The sequence below is a fragment of the Megalops cyprinoides genome, chromosome 2 (genome assembly GCF_013368585.1).
Source record: "Megalops cyprinoides isolate fMegCyp1 chromosome 2, fMegCyp1.pri, whole genome shotgun sequence".
NCBI lineage: Eukaryota > Metazoa > Chordata > Actinopteri > Elopiformes > Megalopidae > Megalops > Megalops cyprinoides.
In genome coordinates this window covers 2,922,839-2,950,565 of record NC_050584.1, presented here as the reverse complement: position 1 = coordinate 2,950,565, position 27,727 = coordinate 2,922,839, and the positions used below count along the sequence as shown (strand labels likewise).

Here is a 27,727-nt window from a genome sequence, read left to right as displayed (position 1 = left end):
AGGCATGCCTTAATAGGGTGTGCTCATACAACCTCACTGCAACCAGACAACAACCACTCAGTCTGCCTGGGTTAAAGCTGGTCAGTAATCTGCAGTAATTTTAATAGCAAATTACTTTTTTGCCTTGTATTCACTATGTGGTTGCAAAGCATTACGGGAGTCATTTTATTGAGGTCACACCCTTGCACATGTCCGGCTGTGCTGGGCAGTGATGCATTGGAAACACTTACTGTTAACACGGCTTATAAAAACTAAGCCGTATTAAGAAGAATGTTCAATAACCTGCGCTAAGCAGAGTATCTTAACCTGAATCTGGTACGCTGCTCAGTGTGAATCTGACCTGTTTGGAAAGCAAGTGTGTATGAAGCCACAGACATTATTATCAATGACGGGGATGGGGGTGAGGGGACAGGGGTCGGGGGTGGGGAGGTGGGCAGGCACTTCCAGGGTGTCCCAAGGGGATTGGGGTGCACCTTACACCCGCTGGTGCATCAGCTCCTCCTGGAAGACGTCGTCGCTGGCCAGGAGGAGGGGCTGGGTGGAGGCAGTGCTGCTACCCACAGAACCGAGGCGCAGGAAGTGGGGATTCACCTGCTCCTCACGCACCGGAAACCTGCTGCTGAAGTTCAGATAGATCTGTCAGGAGAGAAAGGACACCGCGAATAAACCCACCTCAGCACTGAAACCAAACCTAGCACAGCACCACAAAGTACCGTTCTCAGTATCCATAACCAAACCTTGAGCAGCTGTAAAAGTGAAGCCACATCGTCTCCCCAAACACACTAATGTCAGTCAATTTGCTTCATAGCTCCACAGTCGTGGAAGTGGGAGACCCCTCATTCAAAATGGCCATTTTGAAAGAATTTGCTCTACATTCTCTGAGGGTTCTGCTTCCATATATATCTATGTGTGAAAGTACAGACATGCTGTAAGTGTTATTCGCATTTATACATATATATATGTATATGTGTGTGTGTGTGAATATGCACGGTGTAAGGCTAACTTGCTGCTTGCTGAGGTGAGGGGGGGTGAGAATGTTTGCTGCAGGGGTCAAAGACCTCAAAAGTGTGGCAGCATTTCACTCTTAACCCTTTCATTCGTAACTTAGTTTTTATGTTATGTAGCGCACGTGTTATGTTACATGGTTCATTATGTTTTCATTAGTGTTATTAAGCTTCTCACAGTTTTCAGTTAGCATGTGCTATATTTTTTAATATTAAATCGCTGTTTCCTTGAAGCTAAAATTAGCTAGAATTTTTCCAATCTAGATTTCTAATTGCACTGGTTTTAGCATATGCGCTAAAACGGCTAATCACACCAGTGTGACTGTACGTGCAAAAGAAGCCAAGCCAAGAAGGTTGTGAACTTCAATATTTGCAAACCTGACCTTGCCTGGCATGGGAGCACATCAGTTATGCTCAAGCATCTGAAGAGGTGGCACGTTGGCTCTCTGGATGGAGAAGACTCATCTCGTTAAGTTAGTTAGCTAGCTAGCATAACTAATATTAATGTTAAAAGCCATGTTACTTCACGTTATGAGCTGTAAAGTTTTCTATTTTGAAATAAATTTTCTCTTTATCAATAAATTATTAATGACGTTGAACATACAGTGTAGCAAATAATAACCTATTATTCACAACGATCCTGTTCACATTCCAAATGTGCCCTGACTTTACAATGTTAAACCAGAGCCTGACTGCTATTTAGAAATTCTCTGCTTAAGCTTTTCATCGTTGTCATGCCGACGCTTATGGCTGGAGATAGTGTTGCTGCCGAGTGCACAAGTTTAGAGAACATCGGAGAATTTGATACTTTCTAAATTGCGAAAGATTTCTACAACTCGTGTCTACGCACGTGTGCCCAATGTGGGTTGCATTTGAATTAATTTGAACGAGTTATGGGTTTGTTGGATCACGTAATGCTACCATGGATGGCTTTCTTCAAAGGAAGCAGACTTGTACTCCCCAGCAAGCAACTGCCCTCACCGAATTAGTCCTAGTAACCTTTCATTAAAAGACATATTTTTGAATGAAGTTCTCATCTTTATTGTCTTTATTGTTAGTTAGCATACGCCTAAAACAACCTCAAGCTAAATTTAAAAGCCGATAGATAAATAAAAGCCATTGAATAACTGTGTGATTCGTAATCTGAATAGTCAATTATTCGTTTCAATAATCAATAGATTATTCAACTATCAAAATAGTCTTTAGTTGCAGCCCTGGAGCAGTGAGGACACCTAAAATTTCGGCACAGTTCATTTCCTCTTTTGTTCTCCCTGTTCACCTGACACACACAGAGAATGACTAACCCTGCTCACCTGACACACAGACCAGTGACCAACCCTGCTCACCTCACACACAGACCAGTGACCAACCCTGATCACATGACACACAAACCAGTGACCAACCCTGATCACATGACACACAGACCAGTGACCAACCCTGATCACATGACACACAGACCAGCAACTGACCCTGATGACCTGACACACAGACCAGTGATGGACCCTGATCACCTGACACACAGACCAGCGACTGACCCTGATCACCTGACACAGAGGTGACACAAGGAAAAGTCCTCAGGGGCCAGTGTAGACAGGTATGGCCTTTAGCTGCTGACCCTGCATCAGTTTATACTACTTCTTAAAATAATGGTCTGGGTTCAGATTAATATTTGCACACTGATATTTGCCCATTGCCATCCCACCTTACCGTCAAACATGCTTTCACTACACTGTGCACACTGCTATCTTTCTGTGCATAGGAGTACATCAGCAGACCTACCAGACTATTTCCTGCCCAGTTCAATAAAAGCTGACTATTCCTGCCAGGCTCAGTAACAGCAGACTATTCCCAAAAGGTTTAACTTCTTGTATAACCACACTTGCATTGCCCCATTGATTTAGTAACGTTTGAGCAGTAACAGATGGTTTGGTGATCTTTGAGCAGTACTGAGTGTTTCATATCCTGCGAGACCTACATGTTTGGTGCTGTCTGAGAGCTGCTGCTCGATTATCTCCACGATCTTCCCAAAGCCAGGCCGTCTGAGGGGATCCGTCTCCCAGCAGGTCTTCATGATCTCATACCTGCAGGATGACACACACCTGTTCACCTGTGTCCTGGGTACCGCAGTATTTCAGCTCTGTTCCTGTTCCTCTTTCAGTTCTGTGATGTCAGTCACTTTCTCAGCTCTGTACCAGCTGTCATGCCCAGAATCCTCCACATTACACATCTGGAAAGCATTTTCCTTTATGTGCTGCCTCATACCCCACCAATATTCACCTGCATCCCTGACCAGACCTCACCTTGTCTGCAGAAACACCTTCTCTGGGAAAGAAAGAATAATTTGCTGCTTTTTCAATTTTTTGCTTGGCTGGAACACAACTAGAGATTGCGGTTTTAACATTTAACAATTCAGATGTCTGCATGGTCTCATAAATACACACACATACACACACACACAGACTCACATCTCGATAGGTGCGAACTCTGGTTCATTCATCCTGTAGCCTTCCTTTATCATCTTGTAGAACTTGGAGTCCACAGGCACTCCTGGATAAGGACTACTGCCTGTGAGGAGAGAGTACATCTCAGCTTCACTCACACAAACCACACCATCTGCATTCTGGGGAAACAAGAGGGACCAAAGCTCAGCTTCACTCACACAACCCACACCAGCTGAATTCTCACCCAGAGAGAAGATCTCCCACAGCAGGATGCCATAGGACCAGACGTCACTCTCCAGCGTGTACACACACTCAAAGATGCTCTCCGGTGACATCCACTTCACAGGAAGTCGTGCCTGGACAAAAAACGCATCATTCCATTCAGCTGAAACACACAAGAAATGCATGACCTAAATCATGGGATACTTTAACTCAAGGAGATCTGCCGCTCATTCCGCACTGTCTCAGAGACACTGCCAGCCAGGGGCACCTGCATCCCATCACTATAACAGAGGATGACCCACTCCACGAAGTCACAAAAGAATACTGCTAAAATGAGACATTTAGGTCAATTTAAGTATAAAATGAGCTGGGTCACAGGTGCATACACAGTTTGCATCATACGGTATTTGTTTGCTATGCAGGCATGCAGAATCACTCAGGCAGTAAAAATACAACGAATATTTCACTAATGTCAACATCGTCTGTGCCTGCAGCAGTCAATGGAAAAATTCTCCTCTGGTATGAAATATCTGAACCCGCAGATGATTTAAGAGAGAAACAACAATGGCTCTGCATGTAACGTATGATGTGTAAGAGTGGCCGGAGGGGAATACCAAACCTCAGATGCGTTTATACCTGCTCCCGGCCTGAGGCTTTACCCTCACACTCCCAGTGTCGGGAACATTTTTAGCATGCTTCTGGTACCGGGATGCCCCCGTCATTTGCTCCTTGCTTGGCTCATACTCACATTGCCTTTAACCACGTAGTTGGAGTCGGTGGTGATGTCCCGCGCCAGGCCGAAGTCACAGATCTTAGCTACACGTCCCTGTGTGAGGAGGATGTTCCTGGCAGCCAAATCTCTGTGGATACACTGAAACACAGCACATACACTGAAACACAGCACACACACACTGAAACACAGCACACACACACTGAAACACAGCACACACACTGAAACACAGCACACACACTGAAACACAGCACACACACACTGAAACACAGCACACACACTGAAACACAGCGCACACACACACACTGAGCGACAGCACACATACTGAAACACAGCGCACACACACACTGAAATACAGCACATACAATGAAACACAACACATACAGTGAAAGACAGCACACATACTGAAACACAGCACATACAGTGAGACACAGCACATACAGTGAGACACAGCACACATACTGAAACACAACACACACTGAAACACAGCACATATACACACAGAAACACAGCACACATACTCTGAAACAGAGCACATACACTGGCAAGTCAATCAGCTGATAGTGTCATGTCAGAAGATGCCCTGTATGCAGAGCATGCTTGAGTGTCCCACACAGAGACAAACACACTCTTTCATCAGCTCAGACACATGCCAGAGTCCAGTTCTGCCACGGGTCTGATGAAATGTTAATGGCTGCATATAGACAGAGTGCCAGCGCCACATTCACAGGGCTGGGAAAGATGATCTTACGTTTTTGGAGGCCAGGAAGTCCATGCCTTTGGCAACCTGATAGGAGAAGCTGAGCAGGTCCTCGGTGTCCAATGACAGCCCGTCTTCCTGGGGCATGTCACTGTCTGTGCATTTCTCACCATAGGATCCTCCTGTCAGGGGAGGGGGAGGGGGGTGTCGTCAGCAGCTCACTGAACCCAAATCATCTCACTGTCTCTTTAGAACCGACGGCTCCATCCACCCTGTAGCTCAGGAAGCCTCAATTTCCCATCTCTAAATTTACCCACAATCCTCTGATCTCTTCAGATTGGTGCTTCCTCAGGGGAGTAGCCGAGTATCGCCACCCACCCCCCCCAACCCCCCCCGGGGAGATCTGACGGCCAAGCCCTGACCCACAGACACCAGGAGCAGGGTGACTGGCAGGTGCTTGGCACACAGATCGGCACTGCTACACACGCATGAGAAACAAACCCTCAACTTCTGTCACTGCGAGCACCAACACGACCACAAACACACACCGCCCAGAAGAACTGAAACACAGTGCTATTTCCAAAAGCCTCACCTACAGTAAATAAACAACACACTCTAATGTACTAACAACTGATTGTGTTTGCCATTCTAAAAATATGTGTTAGCGTTGCTGCAATGTAGGGCCTCACAACTCTGTGCGTGTTAGTGTTAGTGAGCAGCAAATAGAGGAAGTGGGTGCCCAGCCTTCATTTGATAATGATTCTGAGTCGATCTTGATAGTGAAAAAGTGAAAAAGGAGCGTGCCAAATGAAATCAGTCTCAGCCATTAGCATGGTTGAACTGCCTGCAGCACATCATATGAAACTCCTCTGCTTATAATAACCAAAAAATTTGCTTTTGAGCGAAAAACCAAGATCTCTGATCTGATTGTTACGATAACCTGCCTCTCAGACAGGGCTGAAATAACTTCATGTGAAGTCTGCAAAAATAATGCTGCCATATTTGTTAAAGAGGAATCATCTGCTGTGGGGGGATTATTACTTAATCTGGCAAATCTTGATTATTGTGAGAACTAGCTATGGGACCAGTCTTAGTCTGAAAATGCATTCTCTGCTTCCCTTGTTTGTAGAGCATGATCCACCAAAGCTTAAACAGCTGAGACAAACAAGGCTGGGTCTCTGGGATAATGTGCAGGAAAAGAGTAGAGAAGAGAGGACGAGGAAGAGGGGGAACAGAAATGAGGATGGAGAGAAGAGGAATAAAGAAGAAGAGGAGAGGAGGGATAAAGTATTTAACTGCTGGGGGAACTTGTGATGTCAGGGAGAGTTAAACACAGGAACAAGAGCACAATGCAGGTCTGTTCAGGGATGCTGCAGAAGGGGAAAAGGGAAGTTGGTATGCAGAGGTGAATTAGCCCATTAGCCCGAGCGTTTAAAGCCTGCGCACACTCCGGAAATGCCCCCCTGAATGCACACAGCAGGGCGTTAATTGCCACTGCGTCAGAGTGCAGGACCTGTCCGGACTGCGGTACTTTCCGGACCCTAGCCTGAGACCAGAGCCTCTGTGCTGTCATACTCACAGTGCAGCTGCACACATGGCTTTGGTTCAAAGCTTATACCCACTTCACTGCTCGACTTTGATTTAACGGTACCAGCTGAAGCAGGAGGCTGTGTGCTGTTGGCTGTATCTCAGAGTACTGCTTTCTGCTCTGGTACTTAATTCAAACCAAAGCCCACGTGGTCCTCATGCCACAGTCCTCTGCTCTCTGATTGGTCAGTTTTTAAAAGCGGCCTGCTAATGGCCGGTCAGATTCTACAGAGGAGCCGGCTCTGCACTCATCCATTCAGCACCCTGAGAAGGGCTGACTGTCACCAACAGTTATTCAGTCTATAGTCACTGATTACAGATGAGGAAAGGACAGGGACTGTGAGGCTTCCTTTATTCCCTGTAATGGTGTGCAAATGACTGTGCTTAACACACTGATTAAAGACATGACAGGGGGCCAGGTCTGGGGGGCATGTCTTCCCCTAGTAAACACACTGCCTTTGATAAAAGCTCACTCCTGCTGTCCTACAGAGGGGACGTTACCCTTGGAGGACTGGGTGTGCTCTCAAGCCCCACTGGAGCCCAGGAATGCTGGGCCATCCTATAGGACCTCTCTTAACCTTACTTTACGCTCATCTGTACTAATTCTGAATGATGAATGGATGATGCGTAATTTGTCTTTATGAATGGCTGATGTGTAATGCAGTTGTATGAATGGGTGATGTGTATTGGCTATATGAATGGGTGAGGTGTAATTTGCCAGTATGAATGGGTGATGCATAATTTGGCTGTATGAATGGGTGATGTGTAATCCGGGTGACTTGCCTTTTCGGGTCAATCGTGTCTTCTCGGCAGAAAACCCCTGTGGGGGGGTGCTGGCGACGGAGGGCTTCATGGTCATGTATCCGTTTCTGCTGTCATCACTATGGTAACAGGAGAGCAGAGAGTCTGAGACGGCCCGAATGCTGTGGCCCCACACCCTCCCTGACCCCGCCCGGCACACACCCCTTCCCTGACCCCACCCAGCACGCACCCCCTCCCTGACTCTGCCCAGAACACACCCCCTCCTTGACCTCACTTAGCACATGCCCCCTCCTGTGCAGAGTATAAATTGAAAGGTGAGCTCACCTGGAGCTGCCCCTCTGCAGCTGCACGTTTCTGTAATAGCAATCCTCCCCAGGCTTGGAGCAGAAGAACACCTCTCTCTTCCTCCTCAGGAAGTTCAGCAGGTCTCCAAAGCAGCAGTACTCTGTGATCACCAGAGTGGGGCCTGCAGGCAGGAAGAGGTTAACATCACACCAATCATCAATACAACATGCAACAAACATTAAACAAACATGACATCAACATCCCATAATCGTGATGCATAAAAGACATCCCACACCACACTACAGTCAGCATTACTAATGTGTTTTGTTCCACATCAGAAGCAGCAAACCTAAAACTACAAAAACAGAGGTCATCTGTCACTCACACATCATTAGCCTGAGCTCCCTACATGGGCATCCAGCTTCATAACTCCTCAGTGTGAGTCCGAGTCACTAATACCCACCTCCCACTGTGCATGCTCCCAGCAGGTTGACGATGTTCATGTGGTGCCCCAGATAACTGAGCACCTTCAGTTCCGACATCAAGGCCTCCTTTTCTGTGGCATGAGCACTGGCTGTAAAGCACATGGAGATAAAGGAGTGAGTCAAACACAAGGAGATAAAGGAGTGAGTCAAACACAAGGAGATAAAGGAGAGAGTCAAACACAAGGAGATAAAGGAGTGAGTCAAACCCAAGGAGATAAAGGAGTGAGTCAAACACAAGGAGATAAAGGAGTGAGTCAAACAAGGAGATAAAGGAGAGAGTCAAACACAAGGAGATAAAGGAGAGAGTCAAACACAAGGAGATAAAGGAGTGAGTCAAACAAGAAGATAAAGGAGTGAGTCAAACACAAGGAGATAAAGGAGAGAGTCAAACACAAGGAGATAAAGGAGTGAGTCAAACACAAGGAGATAAAGGAGTGAGTCAAACACATGAAGACAAAGCAGGGAGTCTGGCGAGAAAAGCATGACTCACGTTTCAACATTTTGACAGCGACAGTCATGACGGAGTCGGCCTGGGACATGCCGTAGGCGGTGGCCTCTACCACCTTCCCGAAAGCTCCAGAGCCCAGAGTCTTCCCTGGGGACAGACAGACACGCGCTCAGCGGTCTCGGCTGCAGCAGGACACACCACAGCCTGTTTCGGCACACCGTTTACACAGATGGTGGGGCAGCCTGTACAATACTGCACATAAACCACACCCACAGACAGGCACTGTGCATAAACCACCCCCACAGACAGGTACTGCACATAAACCATACCAGCAGACAGGCAGGAGAACCACGCTGCCCTGGACACTAGCAGCTTCTTACAGCAATGCACTGTAACATGTCTGTAACATACTGTCACCAGTCCTGTAACGTCATGCAATGCACAGTAACCTGATGCAATGCAATCATCAGCAGCATCATCATCATCTTCATCATATTCTACCACATACTGACATAATCTCATTACACTGCATGATCTAACAGATGCTCTGATCCAGAGCAACTTGCAAGGTGCAATTACAGCTTCTGTGTGTCAAATGAGGTGCAAAGTCACGCCACACCCTTTCCTCCTGCAAACACAGAAGCTGCAGCTCCAGAGCAGTGAGTTTGACCCAGGGTCAGTCAGAGTGAGCATCTCTCCACACTAGCAGAGTAAAGTGGGCCAGAGCCACTGATGCAGGAACAATATGCAGATGGCCTTGCTCACCGAAGCGCAGCTTGTCTCGGGGAAACTCCCACTGTTGATCGTAGGGGAGCTGGGCCGGGTCAATGTAAACATAATTGTTGCCATGGATTCCCTCAATCACCTTCCACTGGATCTGGTACTTGGGTTTCTGTGGTGTGAGTGAGAGAGAAAGAGAAAAAGAGGGAGAGAGAGGGAATGAGACAGGGAGAAAGAAAGGGAGAGGGTGAGGATGAAAGAGAGACATACAAACTCCCATTAAGGACCAGCAGCTGTATTCACCTGCGTGTGGATGTGGCAGGGTGTGGCCCGAGTGGGCTTACCTGCAGGTACTTGTAGAAGAGCAGCAGAAGTATTATGGTGAGCATGGCAGCTGCTGACACAAAGCCAATCAGCAGCGGGCTGAAGAGTTGGTGCTGGACCGCACGGTCTGCAGTGGGAGAAACCACATCAGAGCACGGTCAAGCACAGTCAGTTTACAGTCAGATACACCGACACTGTTCTGCAGGGAGAGAAATACAGCTCAGTACAGTCAAACACAATCAGACATAGGATTGGATATTGTTTGAATTTTATCGATTCCAATTCTGATTCTGCTTATCAATTCTGATTCTTATCGATTCCCTGTTTCGATTCCAAAATGGTAAATAAAAAAAAAATAATAATAATATAATATATAAAATATTATCTTATAAAATAATATAATAATAGGTCATTTTAACTGTCAAAACAAGCAAATGTCAAAGGGATTACACTTAGGGTTGGGTATTGTGAATTTTATCGATTCCGCTTCCGATTCTGCTTATTCTTGCTTATCGTAACACTGTACAGTCTTTCAGATCAACGCCGTGTTGCCTTAAATGTTTGGTCGGATTTGATGTGCAACCTGACTTGCAGCTAATTAGCTTCCCACATGCATTGCACTTTGCCTTGTCGTCGTTTTCTTTTCTAAAGTGAAACCACACTTTTGACCATTTACCACACTCCATCTTTCACACTGTTGTGACGTTAGCCATGCATGTTAGTTCATATTTAACCCTTTCCCATGTAGCTTATTTTTATGCTATGTAGCGCGCGTGCTACGTTACATGGTTCATTGTGTTTTAATTAGCGTTATTAAGCTTCTCGTAGTTTTCCAGTTAGCATTTGCAATGAGAAGTGCCAACGCTGTTGGAGGAATGCAATTTTTGGGTATTTGAAAAAATCCAAAATCATGGGAAAAATGGCAGAGAACATACCATTTTAGCTGAATATAGTAAAATGTCCCTGATTTGAAAAGGACCCCTTATTTTTTAACACCTTTTTTGGCCTCTAGTCCGATTGGCCTAGACTGGGAGACGTTTTCCACCACAATTTGCTATATTTTTAAACGTTAAATCACTGTTTTCTCAAAGCTAAAATTAGCTAGTATTTTTCCAATCTAGTGTTCTAATCGCACCGGTTTTAGCATAAACGCTAGACGGCTAATCACACCTGTGTGACTCTGCGTGCAAAAGGGCTAAACAAATGGACATGCTGTTGTGTTGATGCGTGACGTAGTCACGTACACAAGTCCTGGCATATAGCTAAGTACGTCCTTGCAGATATATAGTCTTTGATTGCAATAATAAAGGGTTATCACGTTTAGGAACTGATAAGCAGAACCGAAATTCTGTGACTATAGTTTCGGGTTCCAACCCTAGTCAGACATGCATAATCTTCTGTGGGTGGAAAACAAGGACATACAAGGTTACACAAACAGTCTCTGTCATGGTGGAGACAAGCAGTCACACATGGTCAAAGAAGATCTTGTAAGGTCAGACACACGTATATGGCTCTGCAGGGGGAGAAATGTGGTCAGACACGGTTGTTTATGGTCAGATGCACATTGGCAGCGTTCTGTACCTCGACATGTGACCGGATCTGCGTGTCAAATGTCAAGAAGTGATTTCACCCCTCAGTAAGACAGCAGGAGTGCTGGGGGGGGAGGGCAGAGGCTGGTGCATTAGGGAGGGGGGCAGAGGGGATGCATAACCCAAAAAGAGCTCCGTTTCTAAAGTTTCACAAGAAAAAAAGACCATATAGGCAAAATTAATAAAGTAGATTTGGATCAAACACTTTGATTGAACACATCCTGGGACCATGAACATGTTTTGACTCATTCGTGTGTACAGTTTCAGGTTGGGGGCTTGCTGTTGGTTCAGTGTGCTAATGGCAAGTGCATGGCTGTGTTTTTGTTTTTGGTTATTTTTACTGTTTTTTTTTTTTTATCTGAATTCTATCCATCTCACTGCATTGACCCTTACCCCTTTTCCACCAATGCGAACTAGGTGCTAGTTCTGGGCTGGTGCTAGTGCTGGTTTGGAGTTGGTTCAACTTGTGAACCTTCTAAGAACCGGTTTGCTTTTCCACAAGCTAGAGAGCCACCACAGAGCCACATCATTGTCACTGTATACGTCTCCGCTCAAACGACAACCACAAAAACAAGAGAACAGTGCTTAAAAAAAACTTGTCCACTACACTTTATTTGTGAAGCCAAATGTTAAGTGACATTGGTAGGTGAGTCAATGGCAATGTTAGAAAGTAGCATGCTAATGTTAGCTACTATTACCAAGGTTACAGTAGCTGGCTGGTTAGCTGTTGGTCAGCTAACATTACCCAAGCAAACATAGCTACTAATTTCTCACATCAATGTTACGAAATTAGTAGCTATGCTTGCTTGGGTAATGTTAGCTGACCAACAGCTAGCTAGCTAGCCAGCTAGCTAGCCATCAATGTTACATTTGTAACATTGATGTAAGAAATTAGTAGCTCGCTAAACAGCTAAGAAATACATAGCTGGCTGGCAACAAGGTGAGACATTTGAAAAATAATACTTTGGTTTTTTCTTCTTCTTTTTAGGCAGACTTGACGCTACACTAGCTCTGGTTTTTTTAAAAATGGCGGTCACAAAGTTTTAGTTGGTCTTGTTGGTCACGATAAACCCTTCCCCATCCCCTGACGTAAGCAGTTCTTGGTTCTAGACCACCAAAGTGTTGGTGTCACTCTCGAACCAGTTTTCCTGCCCGAGCGCCGGTTCTTTGGCTGTCAAAATGCAAAGAACTGGTTCAAGATTAGGCACCAGCTCCGAACCGGCCCTCGAACTGCCTTGGTGGAAAAGGGGCACCTGTGAGTCACTCCAGATAAGAGCACCTGCCAAAAATAAATAACACTGCAACAATAATCTTCCAAAAAACTTCACTTCCATCTGTTCTCGATTTTATTAAAATGTTCCCACTATGCTATGTGTTATTTCCTCATTAAAGATAATGAGGGACTCTTGTTCAGATCTTCACAGTGGATCTGTTTGCTGTAGTGTGGAGTATTTTTCTTTCAGTTTGTGAGGGCTGTGCTGTTTGTCTCTCTCTCGTGTGTGTGTGTGTGTGTGTAGTGACGCTGCTCAGACTGTCCGCGGAGCCGTGTGTCAATGCATCCTTGTTCAGGTCCGTCTGTGGCTGTGTGGTAGGAGATGCTCGTTAGCGTGGACTGCACAGCACTGAGGCGTTGTTTGTAATGTGTGTTGTTGTTGTCACCGGCCTGCATTGCTGTGTAGTAAAGCTCTTCAGCTGTAAGAGGCTTTCCCTCCAGTTCAGACCTAAGAATGCAGAGTCTGCAAGAACTAATCCCCTCTAAACCTGTCAATGGCTCCCTAAAGCTGCCGCATCCAGTAGCCTACACTCTACTCCTCTAAGAGCATTAGGAGCTCTCCTCTGTCCCCCCCCCCCACTCCTGCCCGCCCCATCTCTAAGGGTCTCCTGACCCACACCCCCCACCCCCCCCCCCCCAACCTCCTTCTCACGGGGAGGACTCAGGCCAGTGAGGTGTGTAGGAGGTGCTCAGCAGTGCGTGTTTGGAACTAATGCCTATGTGTCCCCTGCATGATGCTGGCTCCTGGGGCCTGGGTTCCGGGTGGCCTGGCTGTGTTGGGCCTGCCTGCTGCCGTCACGAGCACTGGCAAGCCGAGGCAAGAGACAGAGAGCCATGTGACTTCAGCATCAGCATTCACTAGCATGGATAATCTCAGGGGCACAGCGCCATCACCGATCACAGCCACAGCACACAGCGACGGATGCAGAAAATAACACAGTGGCCAGGTTCTCTCAACAGCAATGCTGTGGAAGTTCAGGCTGTCCTCTCCTTCTGTACTGAGCAAGCCTGGTTCCAGCTCTACACTGGGAAAGGGGTACAATAAGCCAGCCTGGTTCCAGCTCTACAATGAAAAAGGGATGGTACTTTTAATTCACTATTGATTTCAAGCAAATCAATATTTTTCTATAAATTTTAAATATTAGGAATCAGATAGCTTCAGCCTCTGTATGGAGTAGCTGAAAGATCTGTGATTGATTGATGGCCTGAACACCTCCACTGACCACACATTTAATTTTCATATTTCTTCAAAGAAGTTATTTTGTTCTATTTAGTAAATCTATTGAAAAGTGAGTGTTCCAAATATTTCAGCAATATCTCAGATTTAGCAATAATTATGTTATTTTAATGTAAGGGTGTGACAGATGACTTCAAGTGTCAGACACAGAAGAACATTGGAATTCCTTCATGTAAATACTGACAAGCATATTGCGTAACATGTGAGTGCAAGGTTTGGTATGCAAATAGGGAACAACTACAGGAGAAACATTGTGAACAAAGACAGACTAACAGTCAAACCAACCACAGAGAAGCAGAATCACTCTGAACCATGACCACAAAGACGAGGACCACTGAAGCACAGTAATACAGACCCAAAACCACAGAGAACCAGTCACTCTGAACCACAACCACAAAGACAGGACCACTGAAACGCAGTAATACAGACCCACAACCACAGAGACACTGGACCAGTTACACCAAACACAACTGGACCACTGTTACACTGAACACAGCTTGAGACCAGAAGAGTGGACCACAGTTACACTAAGTGCAACCACAGAAAAAAAAAACACCTCTCAATCAAAGTATCACCTCCACAGCTGGGTTACACCTTCAAAGAGCCACATGTACAAATTGAGCTACACCTAAATTTGAAACAGACTTTAAAACTGTGCCCTAGTAGCTTGCTCCCCCTCATAACAGATAATAGTTAATAAAACATACAACGATGATCTCCAAACTGTTTGTACACATAAGTGCATTAGTGGAATTGTATTTTTACTTCACTCAGTACACAGTCCAGGTCAGCCAGAGGGCAGGCCACTGTAGCACTGACCTCCATGAGACTGCTGCACACAGACAGACCACAGGTGTTGCCACGGAAAATTTGGGGCAAAGCAGACCAAGTGTGGTGCCTACCTAATGACCAGGGGGCCAACACACCTGACATCCAAAACAAACAGTGGACCGTGAGAACAAGGGGGAGTGATTCAGTACTAATAACAGGGAGTGTTTGACTCACCAATAGTGAATATAGTGATATAGTAATATAGTGAAATATAAAAGTTATGAGGAAAGACTCAAGTTACTTAACCTATTTAGACTAAGCGAGAGGAGGCTTAGGGGTGATTTAATTGAGGTATTTAAATTTATAAAAGGAATCAATAAGGTTAACTATCATAGATTCTTTAGGGTGAGTTCAGTCTGTAAAACAAGAGGACATAAATGGAAACTAGTTAAGAGTAAGTTCTGCACTGATATAAGGAAATATTATTTAACACAAAGAGTTATCAATACATGGAATAGGTTGCCAGGTCATGTAGTTGAGGCAGAGACCCTTGCTGTGTTCAAGTCTAGACTTGATGCAGTTTTGGATACTCTTTAATTAAGAAATGGCGAGCTTAGTTGGGCCGAATGGCCTGTTCTCCCCATCATATGTTCTTATGTTCTTATGTTCTAATAGTGTGCGACTCACATAGAGAACAGTATTTGACTCTGTTGATTGAGAGGAGTGTGTGTCTCTCTGTTGGTAGAGGAGACTGTGAGACTCACATAGAGGAGAGTGTGCAACTCTATTCAATTCAATTCAATTTTATTTGTATAGCGTTTTTTACAACACAAGTTGTCACAAAGCAGCTTTAAATTGTTCCCAAGCCTGAGACCCCCTGAGAGCAAGCCTAAGGCAACAGTGGCAAGGAAAAACTCCCTAATTAACAGGAAGAAACCTTGAGACTCTCTATTGATAGAGAAGTGTGCGACTCTGTGTTGGTAGAGGAGAGTGTTTTACTCACCACCAATAGAGAAGAGTATGTAGGCCTGCTCTCCCTCCACTGTGGCTACGCACTCCAGTGTGTGGAAGTGGCCTCTGCTGACGTTTACACGGCTCTCCACCTCCCTTTTCCCGAAACTGGGGCTGGACAAAGTCACTGTGCTGACCCCCTGCTCCTGGGTGGAGTTCAGCAGCAGGGAGCACCTGTGGCAAGTCAGAACACAGGACAGGAATCAGAGCCCAGACCAAGAATCAGAGTACAGAAGAGGAATCAGAGCACAGAGCAAGAATCAGAGCACAGGGCAGGTATCAGAGCACAGGGCACAGAGCAGGAATCAGGGCACAGAGGAGGAATAGGAGCACACAGCAGGAATCAGAGCACAGCCTCACACATTTGCCCATAAATGGCCTTGGGTCTTACATGTGTGTGTGTGTACATGTGTGTATATGTGTGTATGTATACATTGTATGTATAAGTAAGTATGTATGCCTGTAAATATGTGTGTATATTACATATAAGTGCACATATTTTGTGTGCATGTATGCATATGCATACGTATATGTGTGTGCATATGAGCATGTCCATTTGTATGCATGAATATGTATAGGTGTGTGTGTATGTGTGTGTGTGTGTGTGTGTGTGTATGTATAGGTGCATGTGTGTATGTATATGCAGCAAGGCTGTTTATGAGTTAGAACAGGGATAATCCCAGCAGGAACATGCAGTGCATCATCACTCTTTAAGCAGCACAGAGGAATTAGCCACCATTAGCCAGATGGTGATGCCCAGTCCTTCAATCACAACCATCGCTCCAGTCCAATTATCTAATGAGAAGAGCCATTAATATCCAATCCTCCAATCAAAATATTCAGGGTTGTTTAACCCCCAATCACAGCAGAAAATCATAACAGAGTCATTACTGTGCAGTCTGCTGACTCGACAGCCCTGTCTAAAGCTGTCTGCTGCTGGGTCTTAGAAAAGCCCCTCTCTCAGTCTGCATCCCACTGATCTCACGTCCTCCATCTCAGCTCTCCTGTAAAAAGCGTGTGGGGTGTAAAGTGATTGAAGTGTAACTCTGGCGTAAAGTGAGTGAAGTGGTAACTCTGGCGTAAAGTGAGTGAAGTGGTAACTCTGGTGTAAAGTGAGTGAAGTGGTAACTCTGGCGTAAAGTGAGTGAAGTGGTAACTCTGGCGTAAAGTGAGTGAAGTGGTAACTCTGGCGTAAAGTGAGTGAAGTGGTAACTCTGGTGTAAAGTGAGTGAAGTGGTAACTCTGGTGTAAAGTGAGTGAAGTGGTAACTCTGGTGTAAAGTGAGTGAAGTGTAACTCTGGTGTAAAGTGAGTGAAGTGGCTGAAGTGTGTTGGATCTGTGAATTTCACCAAGAGGCAGAGACTGGAATAAAGATGAAGTAAGAAGTGTGTGTGTGTGTGAGAGACTGAGTGAGTGAGCGTGTGAGTGAGTGAGTGAGTGAGTGTGTGTGCGCGTGAGAGACTGAGTGAGTGAGTGTGCGTGTGTGTGTGTGTGTGTGTGTGTTTGTGTGAGAGAGAGTGAGTGAGTGAGTGCGTAGGTGCTGACCTGGTGTGGGGCTGGACGCAGTAGTACCAGGAGATCTTGGGGGTGGGGTATCCCTCAGCGATGCAGCGCACCTGTCCGTCCACGGGGCCGGTGTGGGAAGTGATCTGCGGTTTACCTGTGAGGGCGGAACTCAGGTGAGCTGACAGTCAGCAGCTGCATCGGGCCCTACCTGCTCAGAGGTCGCACTCACTGATGACGTGCACGGCGAAGGACTGGTTGAGAGAGGCATCTGTGTTGGAGGCGGAGAAGGTGTAGACTCCACCCTCAGAGGCTTTGAGACGCACCAGCTTCAGCTCACTGACGTACCTGTGGAGAAAAACAGGAGCGTCAACGCCTCCTCTCACCTCCACAACAGCGTCAACACCCCCTCTCACCCCCACAACAGCATCAACAACCCCCTTTACATTACATTACTGTGTTTTAGAGACACCCTTGCACAGAGCCACTTACAATTTTATCCATTTTTACAGCTGAGTATTTACTGAGGCATATCTGGGTTAAGTACCTTGCCGAAGGGTGCAACAGCGGTGCTCCAGTGGGGAATTGAACCAGCAACCTTTCGGTTATGAGCCCTGCTCCATATCACTGTGCCACACTGCCACCCACTTTTCCCCCCCATGAGCATCAACAACCCCTTTATGCCCTCACAACAGAGCATAGACACCATCGTTTTCCTTATTCGGCTGAATTTCCAGCTGTGAAACTCAGTAAGCGGCTAAGCGCACACCTGTTCAGGGTGGACAGGGGTGGTGGGGCAGGTGGGTGTCCCTCAAGGCTGTTTGGAGTTATTGATCTCATAGTTTGTATTCCATGTGGAAAGCATACAGTTACATGGAATGTTTCAACCCTCTCTCTTTCTCTCTCACACTAGCACAAATAAGCACACACACACACACACAGGTGTGTAGCTACTTCTGACCTGTAGCCCATGTGCTGGGAGGTGATGATGTGGTCGGAGGTGTTCTGCAGGGCGTGGCCCATGTACTCCCAGGACAGAGTGTGGGGTCTGGGGTAGGCCCGCAGAGCCAGGCGTAGGGAGAGGGTCTCTCCTGCACGCACACGCACCGTACTGTTCCCCGCCTCTGTCAGGTTAATGAAACCCCTCTCTGGAACAGAGCGAGCACAGACACCGCCCTCAGGAAGGGGGCCTCCCTCACCCCCACCCCCACCCATAACCAGCAATACTCTCCAGCTACAGACTGCCCAACCCCTCAGGGTTGTCACTATCTACACAGTTTCCTGGCCAGCCTCAAAAACACAAACAGTCCTGTCACACCAGCAGAATTACACTCCTAGTGTCTTACAGACGAGTGTATTAAACTCAGAGCTCCTAGCGTCTAAAAGAGAAGTGTGCTAAACTCAGAACTCCTAGCGTGTCATCATAGAGTGTGTTAAACTCAGAGCACCTAGCATCTAAAAGAGGAGTGTGTTAAACTCAGAACTCCTAGCGTGTCATCATAGTGTGTTAAACTCAGAGCTCCTAGCTTCTCGTAGTGGAGTGTTAAACTCAGAGCTGTAAGCGTGTTGTAGTGCTGCGTTTGAAGGTCTCAGATGGTCAAACCTCGGACATGCACATGGGCAGAAATGTTGGCGGATCCTCGCTCATTCTGGGCCTTGCACAGGTAGCTTCCAGAATCTTCCAGCTTCACAGAGGAGATGTGGAGGGCTGTAGTCTTCACATAGTGGAAGGGCTCCGTCACAATCCGGTCCCACTTCCTCACTGAGGGCTGCTGTACACACAGACCATGCATAGGGGAAAGGTGATGCCAGAGGTATGTGTGTGTGTGCGTGTGCATGCGTGCGTGTATGCATGCGTGTGTGTGTTTTATTGTATAGAGGCCATCTAAGGCATTGAGGAATTATGTTACAGGTTGTCAAATGGGAGTAAAGATCCTGGAGGGTTAAACACACCCTGATGGGTTAGTGACATCCAGCCCTCGCCAAACAATTCAGTTATTTACCCACCCACGCTGTGACATCAATCACCACGTTTCCCATTGTTACTTTCCTTTGCCTCATATCGCCTCATCAAGCTACTGAACTCTGACAGCCAACAATCGGGGGGACAGATAGCTGATACAGTCAAAACATTTATGAACAGCTTAAGATCTGACGAGTGCATCTTAAAACAGTGAAAAAAATCACTCACAGATCAGACGTCATACAGGAAGCAATCAAACAGGATGCATGCAAAAGGAAGTGCTCAAAAGAAAATGCTCAGACAAGGATTTTTTTCCTCAGATTTCACAGAGGAAGCAGTCAGATTGGAGGTATTTAAGTAGGAAGTATTCAAACAGGAATTGCCCAGGAAAGAGGCAGTCAAACAGGAAGTACTTAAAGATAAAGCACTCTAGTAGAAGTTGCTCGGAAAGGAAGTATTCAAACAGAAAAGCACACAAATGGGAAACACTCAACAGGAAGCACTGGAAGAGGAAAAAACAGGAAAACAGGAAGAAGAGGAAGAAAAAAACTGGTCTCTCACCACGCCTTTTGGTGAAATCAACATCAAATCAAAGTCGTCGTTTACATTTGTGGTGCTGCAGGTTAGCATGAGCTCTTGGCCTCGCTTGAGAATCACCTCTGTTTCTGAGAGACTCACTACAGGCAGCTGATCTGGTGCTGGAAAAGAAAAAAACGATCATAAAATATAACATCCTCAGTGAGACTGAAGCGTGGCACAGTGGGCAGCAAGGGAGACCTAATGCGACACTGTCAGTGAGTTGCAGGTTTGAATCCTTATCTCAACCTGAACTGCTGTAGTGAATATCCAGCAGTTAGAATGGATAATGTATACAATATAAAGCTGTGAAATTCACCCTGCAGGGGCTACATGCTCTTACTGCTGGTGAGTTTTCTGTACAGACACTGTTGGCATTACAGTTTGTGTCCCTCTGCTCAGCCATGGAAGCCCCACAGCCATCATGAGCTCCCAACAACTCAGTGATTTCAACCAATCAGAATGTTTTCCTGGTCAGAACAACCAGCCAATCTTCAGCTTGGTATACAAGCATTATGTGGTTCATGTAATCACCCTGTCTCATCACTACCTCTGCTGTGCTCCCGCTGCATTCTGGGATATGCTTACCCAGTCGGACGGTGAGGGTGAAGTCACTGGACCTGACCGGAGCCCCACCCAGTCTGCCCGTGCAGACGTAGCAGCCCTCGAAGGCCTTCTGCGTGTTGGCGATGAGCACGCCTTGTTCCACACTGATGCTGTACTGCAGCCCTGAGGGCAGGGCATTGCCTCTGCAGGTCTCGAGCTGCATCTCAGCCACACCCGGGTCCGTCACCAGGCAGGGGATGGTGCTGCTGTGGCCGGTCTGCGCCAGGATGTTGTGCACCACCACCTTTTTGAAGATGTTCTCAGGATCTGCGTTTGACCAGAGACATTACACTGACATTATCGCTGCTTCCTCCTTTAAAAAAAATCTGCACAAGCCTGTGAACTAAAAAATAGGGATTTTGTTTGCTTTTGGAAAACAACATCAGTTTCTCAGCCTAAAAGAACTCAACCCTGCATCTTACATGCAGCATGTGGAGCATGTGTTTTATAGAAACTATTCACTCTGTGGTATTCAGGGCAACAAAGCCTTAAACGCTGCTTTTCAGGAGGAGGAAGAATCATAACCTGGTCTCCTGCCTCTCATGACTGCTACCTCCTAAATCCTGAGCTAAACAGAATAACGTAATTGGTTGTTTGTAGCTGTTTTAGCAGGATTATCTGTACTGGCTGTGGTGTTTCCACCACGTCAGGTAGACTGTGAGTATCAGAGAGATCAGTCTCTGAGCTTCACTGCCCTCTGTTTCACTAAACAAATCCCCTGTGTTAGGGTGAACAGGCTGAGACAGGAGAGATCGCACACACACATCAGCGCTGTGAGTAGGTGGGACACTGTTCCACAGGGGGGGTGGAGGGTGGGGTGGTCATGTGCTGAGATCTGGGCTGTTTCTGGGACCCCCAGGCTCCAGCCCTCCTGATAGCCAGCACAGCACCCAGGAACAGTGAGGGGTTTCAAACTCAGCTCAAAACCAGCCCCCCTAGGCCTGGCAGGCGTCCAATCAGCTCAGACCTCTCACACGCCTGCAGGATCAGCAGCCAGACTAACTACACACAGCCTTCATCTGAAAAGGACAATACAGAATACACACACACACACACACACACACACACACACACGGTACACACACACGCATGCAAACATACACATACACACATACAGACACACCCACAGAGATACAAACACGGCCACAGATACACAATCACACATGTGCGCACGCACACACACACACACACACACACACACACACACACACACACACACACACACACACACACTTATGCGCACACTCACACACACACAAATATATGCGCACAGACACACACACACACAAACACAAGCGCACACACACACACACAGATACACGCAGATACACACATGCACTCTATCTTCTGGCAGAGATGCAGTACCTTTCACAAACACATAGATGGAGCTCGTCTCTCCTGTGTGCTCACTCTGGCAGACGTATCGGCCCATGTGCTGCACCAGTGCTTTGGGGATGTGGATGAAGGAGACACCATCCTTCTGCCCCTCGCCTTTCACCTTTTTGTTGGGACGATCCTCCCGAAACCACCTGAGGGTGGAGTCACCATGGCAACTCAGGTCGATGGGGCTGTTGACTGGCACCACCAGCTGGGGGTCTGCTGGGAAGATGTGGGGACCCGCCCAACCTGAAACAGGGGACAGACGGTCACCCCAGACAGACTACCAGGCTCACACATGCACATATTTTCCATCGACTACTTCTGTCTGTCTTATCTCTCTCATTACTCAACCAGTCACAGCCAGTCTGAGCTCTGCTGATGGGTGCCTGTGGCACTGAGACCAGCCTGCCCAGGGCTGCAGGATTGGGTCACTGCAGACCAGAGACAGGAGACACAAGCAGCCAACAGCACCTTAATGATCAGGCTTTCCTGAAATCTCATGCTGCTGTTAGTTCACCCAACCATCCACTCTGAAAGTCAAAGGGAAACAGACATATTACCTCTTTAACTTTAACTTTAACTCACTGAACAAAACAAGTGTGATGTTTTACACACATGAAATAACCGCTGGTTCCCTGCTTTGACTGTAACTGTTGTTAAATCTGGTGCGCTAACGCTCTTGAGGTAGCTTTCTGTCTCAAAGGCTCACCACGGTGTTAAAACCAGCTATTACAGGCAGACTCTACCTCTGTTCTGATAAGGGGTCAGCACCCTCCTATTTCAGATGCTCTTAGGGGTCAAAGTTCAAGCTGCCAGCATGCTGTCGACCTCTGGGACTATCCCATCCATCAGTGACAGGACACAGAGTTTCTGCAGGCTATGTGTTTCCGCGTGCATCTCGGCCCGAAACCGTCACCTCCCCTGTCAATCCCCGCTTTGATGTGGCTGTCAGTGCCAATCTGTCCACACATCCTGTGCTGTTTAACTGCTCCTCTGCCCCAAGGGCAGCCACCAGTGAAAACTTTAACCCTGTTCTTTACAGTTACCCAGCACCTCCACACACGCAGGAGAAACAGGGAGCCAGTACAGCCATCTTTAAATATGTTTACAGCACAGAATGGCAGCCTGCTCTTTCTGAGGCTAGCGTCTCAGGTGTCAAAGTTCACGTGCGTTTAGTGGAACGCCTGGGCCTGTGTTTGTTTGGAGAGATGCTGTGCAGATAATCTGCCCCAGACACTGAAACGCGCGCCAGAGAAAAACGCGGCCACAAAAATGTTTGCCTTGAGGGCAAATATGTGCACGATCCGAGCAATCTTAAAAGGGGTTAGAAAGAGCACTTTTACAACTGCTTTAACACAGTTAGTCAGGAGGTTTATAAAATGCCAGTATTACTTAAGGCCACACTGTAAAAATTCATAATGAGACTGGAGAATGAGACCGAGAGAGACAACGCCAGTGAAAGTGGTAACTAAAAAAAAAATGTTGGAAAGAATGGAAAAAAAAAAAAAGAGTTGGAAACAATTTTCTTCTTCTCTTTTGGGTCTTTGAGTTTGTTGAGTTTGTTGTTTTTTTTAATCCAGCTTGTTTTCCTGCAGCGAACTCATGATGAGGAGCTGAGGGAGGTCCCTCTCACCCTCTCGACTTTGGAGCTGAATAAACACCTGTCTAAAGACCGTGGTGTTGCATCTCGCTGCTCTCCATCACCTGTCACTCCAAACTGTCCCACAGTGCATCCCTGTACGGAGCGTTTATCCTGCAGGTGGATTTCAGCATCCACAGAGTCACACCTTCAGTATCCTCTGTGTTTCTGTGTGTTTTCTGGTCTGTAACTGTATTTGTTGGAGTATATGATCAAGGATGTTGGCCTGCTCTGTGGGAAAACAGGCTTTAGATACCAGCCATCAGGACTATAATGGGCTTTCAAAAAACAAACTGTGCTGTATAGTTATTAAAAAAACGCAATCTTTTTCTTTAGTATATTTTTCAAATCTTAGTATCTTTGTTATGAAACAGTTCAGCGTAACTGCAGGTGGGAGTAGTCACTTCCTCTCGTGAAAACGCAGTGGACAGTAATCAAAACAGCATAAACAAGACCATCAAGATCAACAAGAGCAAGATCATCATTGGGGTCATGGTCAGGTTGTGGTTGTGGTCACGGTTCAGGGCTCAGGGCAGGGGTCAAACAGTAGGAAGGCCCGTTGTTTCAAATGAAGTCAGAGGAATTGCAGCTGACCATGTGATCAGCAGGGGCCTATCAATGAAAGAGGACCGGAGTGTGGTTCAACCACATATTCAACTGTTGCTTACATCAGATGAGTGTACTACAGTAACAGGCATGCAGGTGTAATGTACAATACACTGTAACTGTAACCATTCTACATTGCAGCACTTTTTCCATAGGGAACAATGGAGATAATTGACTGCACAGACAACCAGACTTTATTCTTACCCACTGAAGCTGGACTCAGCTCAGCTTGGCAGCAAAGACAGGGAAGGAATCTACAGGTGGAGTCGTACCTGTATGTGCCTTCACATCAGACAGTGATGCTTGGGCCCATAGACCCCTGCTTAAGGCCTACAGCTCTGGCCATCTAACCCCCTTTTCAGCACACTAAGGCTGGCCTTTGCAGAGGCGACAGGTCAGTGTCAGCTCCCACCCTGTGGGATCATCAGTACTTCATTAATGCCCGCCTGCCACTCGACCACCTCCCCACCGTGTGGAGCTGGAACACGTATGGGCACACCCCCCTTCCGCTCCCCCGGACAAAGACTGACACCACAGTGATCAATCGCAGGCCTGGATCCAAGCTTTCCCCCCCCAGTGTATGACAATCGAAATGCGTGATTTATGAGAACTTAAAGCCATACCTGAGAGGCTCGACCATCACCAGCGAAAAGCTTTATTTACGTTTATTTTTATTTAAACCCGTTATTTTCCTTGTAATTTAGACCTTTCTGTTCTTAAAAACCAAATATGACAAATACACAATTTATGTCCCAAAGTCCAAAAGACACATTAATAAAACTAGAGACAAAATTTGGAGTGTTACAGGTCTAAGGCTGCTGATAGTCGATTTTTTGTTAAAAGTTTTTAAAGATCGTTTCATTAATTAAGTCAAAATTTTTGAAAAAAAAAAAAAAAAAAAACCTTGTCGTTGGATCAAAACAGTGGCATAAACGGTCCTCCTCCCAGCAACTAAATCTCGAAACACTCTTCACAATCTTTCAAAACATTACACAAATTAACTTCATTAATTTATTTGTGCTGCTGTATTTTGCGTAATTTTTACATATGTACATATGCACTTGTAGACATTGTACAGAGTAATACAAAATATAACACACAAGACAGTAATATTTTGGCTCCCCTCATCACACATCAAACGCGCATTGGCTTACATCCCTTCATCCATCAGCACATCTTGACTAAGAAATAATCGCTTCATCTACCCGCACGTTAAAATACCTTGAGAACAAGATGTTGTTGTATACAATATGTAACGCTAAAATTATGTTTACCGCCTGTCAATACACTGGACCATAAAACAAAATACTCTCAAATAGCACATGTAAATAAGCAATAACTCCGGCCGCCCGGACTGGACGAGGGGGAAAAAAAACGAAGACAAAACACCGATCGATTGCACCCTTATTCAAAAAACGGCACTGCATCCGTCCACAAAGGAGCAATTAAAACACAAAAACAACGCAAACTTCTTCCAGATCAGTCAAACCTCACGTCTTATTTGCATACTTCCAAGGAATTTCACTGCATTTACATATGGCAGTTGTCAGGACTGAAAACCGAAGCAGCTAGAGAAGGCGAATGGCCAAACAAATTACATCGACAGTCTCCAGAAGAGTGTGGAATTAATGTGACCAAAATTAGACAAATCGACGATTTGCCAGACACTGGCACTGTCCGCTGAAACCGCAGCTCACAGCTCACATACTGCGCGGGTTGCGCGCTCGTTAACATACCAGTACCCGCTCGGAGAAAAGCTTTTATTTAGAAATAATTCACACATACATCATGTCCCAAATGACAACGTACGCTACGCACTGTGTCTTCTTTTTAGCGGACAAGTCTTTGTTTGACACAGCAGCTCTCAGATAAAAACCAAGCTTATTTTGGACTTTTTCAGAATTTCCAGGATCTCGGCGTTACGGAATGCTATATAATAACCGTGCGCTCCTCATATTGTACCGCCCATACGACAATAATTATTGTTCAAACACAAACAATTCATCTCCCTAGAATGATTATTTTTTTATTTTCCGCGCCTCTGTATGTGGCCGTGCGTATCTGTGTTTTGCATACCAGTGTTCTCTTCAGTGTCTAAATAATTAAAGGCTCAGCCTGGGAAAGCAAGCGGATACACACCGATCCTTTACCTGGGACTTCACGGAGAATTATCCAGTATCGTGTAAATGTTTTCTTTGGTAGACAAATAATGTCGTAACGTCGTCAGTTTCGGGTGTATGTTGTTCACCGACGGGTCCTGACAAGCTTTGAGAAGATTAATATTTTGAGATACAAGGCTGAGTATTTATCAAAGCAAACCAAGTTAAAAAAAATAATAATAACCTGCGCCTCGCGGCATGCACTAAAAACACTTCCATCACGGAGATGCGAAGAAATTCGACACCTTTGAGCAAACATCTCATAACTGTAAACATAATCTTGACAAATAAGCACAGAAACATCTGTAGATGGATGGTCAAAGTTTCGTACATACACCTTTAATTAAAAGAAAGGCGAGCGGATGCAAACAGCAAACGCCCTGAATTATTAAAGCTCATTCACACAACTATACAGATGGAAACATGCAATGAAAATCAACCAAATCAATTAAATGCAACACGGTTTAACAAATCACAGATACTGCTATATCAAGTTGAGCAGGTTTAAATGCACTCATTAAATTATAGCCTACACCAGCGTTTCCCAAACCTCTCCTAGACGACCCCTTGTCCTGCATGTTTTAGATCACTCCCTGCTCCAACACAGCTGATTTAAATGATCAGTTTGTTATTAAGCACCTTCAGGAGTTCATACCGAGTTGATCATTTGAATCAGCTGTGTTGGAGCAGAGAGAGATCTAAAACATGCAGGACAAGGGGTCCTCCAGGAGAGGTTTGGGAAACGCTGGCCCACATATATTAATCTGAAGACAGATTTAAGATCTTCAAACTTTACCTGAAGTTTTAAAATTAGTCTATATAAACTGAAGGGCAGGGCAACACGCACATGAAAAATGCAAACCAAACGGTGAAGACGCGAAGAATCAACAAGTTGTAACAGTCACGCATTCATGTTTGGACACAAAAATACACACTTGAGCAGCCGTTTAAGTTTACTCGCCAATTTATTCTTTACCCGTCGGTACTGACGCAGCCGTCGGGTGACACCCGCACAGCCCGGGTTTCGCAGAGCGCCGTGTCCTACCTGATCGCTGCGATATCAGGAGAAGGATAGTACACAGGAGCCGGTTGCGTTGCATTGTCACAGTGCCATTGATGTGGGGTTTGAGCGTTTCTCCTGCGGTCCGGCGGTCGCTAATGCCGCTGTGCGCTCAGCGCCAGCGCCACGACTCTCAGGCACATTTGAATATCTTAAAGGGGCCGTGTCCGCCCGGACCCGCCGCCCCGAGCGCGTCACCTGTGGCCACGCTGGAAAATGGTAAACACGTCAATCAAGCAGGTAGCGACACATCACCTACAGCAACAGCGCCACAAACAACAAAACAAAGTTTATTTGCATCCACTGTATTCTTAAATGAGCGGTAATTTTCACACGACAGCAAGAGCCAGAGTTAGCCAAGAAAGACGTGGCGTTACGCGGTGTTTATAAGAAAAAGTCACATATTATGCTTTTGGCCTGGAAGAGAATTCAACTTATTGCAGACCTTTTGGTTATATACATACTTCTAAAAATGTAATGGGGAATTTAATCTTTCTACACAGCTTAATATACAATTAAAATAAAATTAAAAGAAGACTTCTGAAAGAAGGAAAGGTTGTTTTGGTGGTGGTGGTGGTGGCGTGTGGGGGATTATACTGAAAGCCTAAACATTATATTTTCATTTGCTGTAACTGTAAAGAAATGA

General features: G+C 46.0%; 1 protein-coding gene across 1 annotated transcript; it reads right to left on the bottom strand.

The window, feature by feature from the left end:
* Positions 1 to 407: 407 nt before the first annotated feature.
* kita (KIT proto-oncogene, receptor tyrosine kinase a) lies at positions 408 to 27,193 on the bottom strand. The gene is made up of 21 exons (XM_036554091.1): positions 27,067 to 27,193; positions 21,603 to 21,863; positions 20,220 to 20,504; positions 19,617 to 19,753; positions 18,696 to 18,864; positions 18,054 to 18,240; positions 17,325 to 17,440; positions 17,135 to 17,249; positions 15,582 to 15,763; positions 9,729 to 9,835; positions 9,430 to 9,556; positions 8,707 to 8,811; positions 8,195 to 8,305; positions 7,771 to 7,912; positions 7,468 to 7,565; positions 5,149 to 5,279; positions 4,416 to 4,538; positions 3,690 to 3,801; positions 3,470 to 3,569; positions 2,980 to 3,085; positions 408 to 636 (listed from the first exon to the last, which is right to left on the bottom strand). The coding sequence occupies exons 1-21, from the start codon at positions 27,119 to 27,121 to the stop codon at positions 475 to 477; spliced, it is 2,931 nt and encodes a 976-aa protein (XP_036409984.1). The 5' UTR covers positions 27,122 to 27,193; the 3' UTR covers positions 408 to 474.
* Between the last annotated feature and the right edge of the window lie 534 nt (positions 27,194 to 27,727).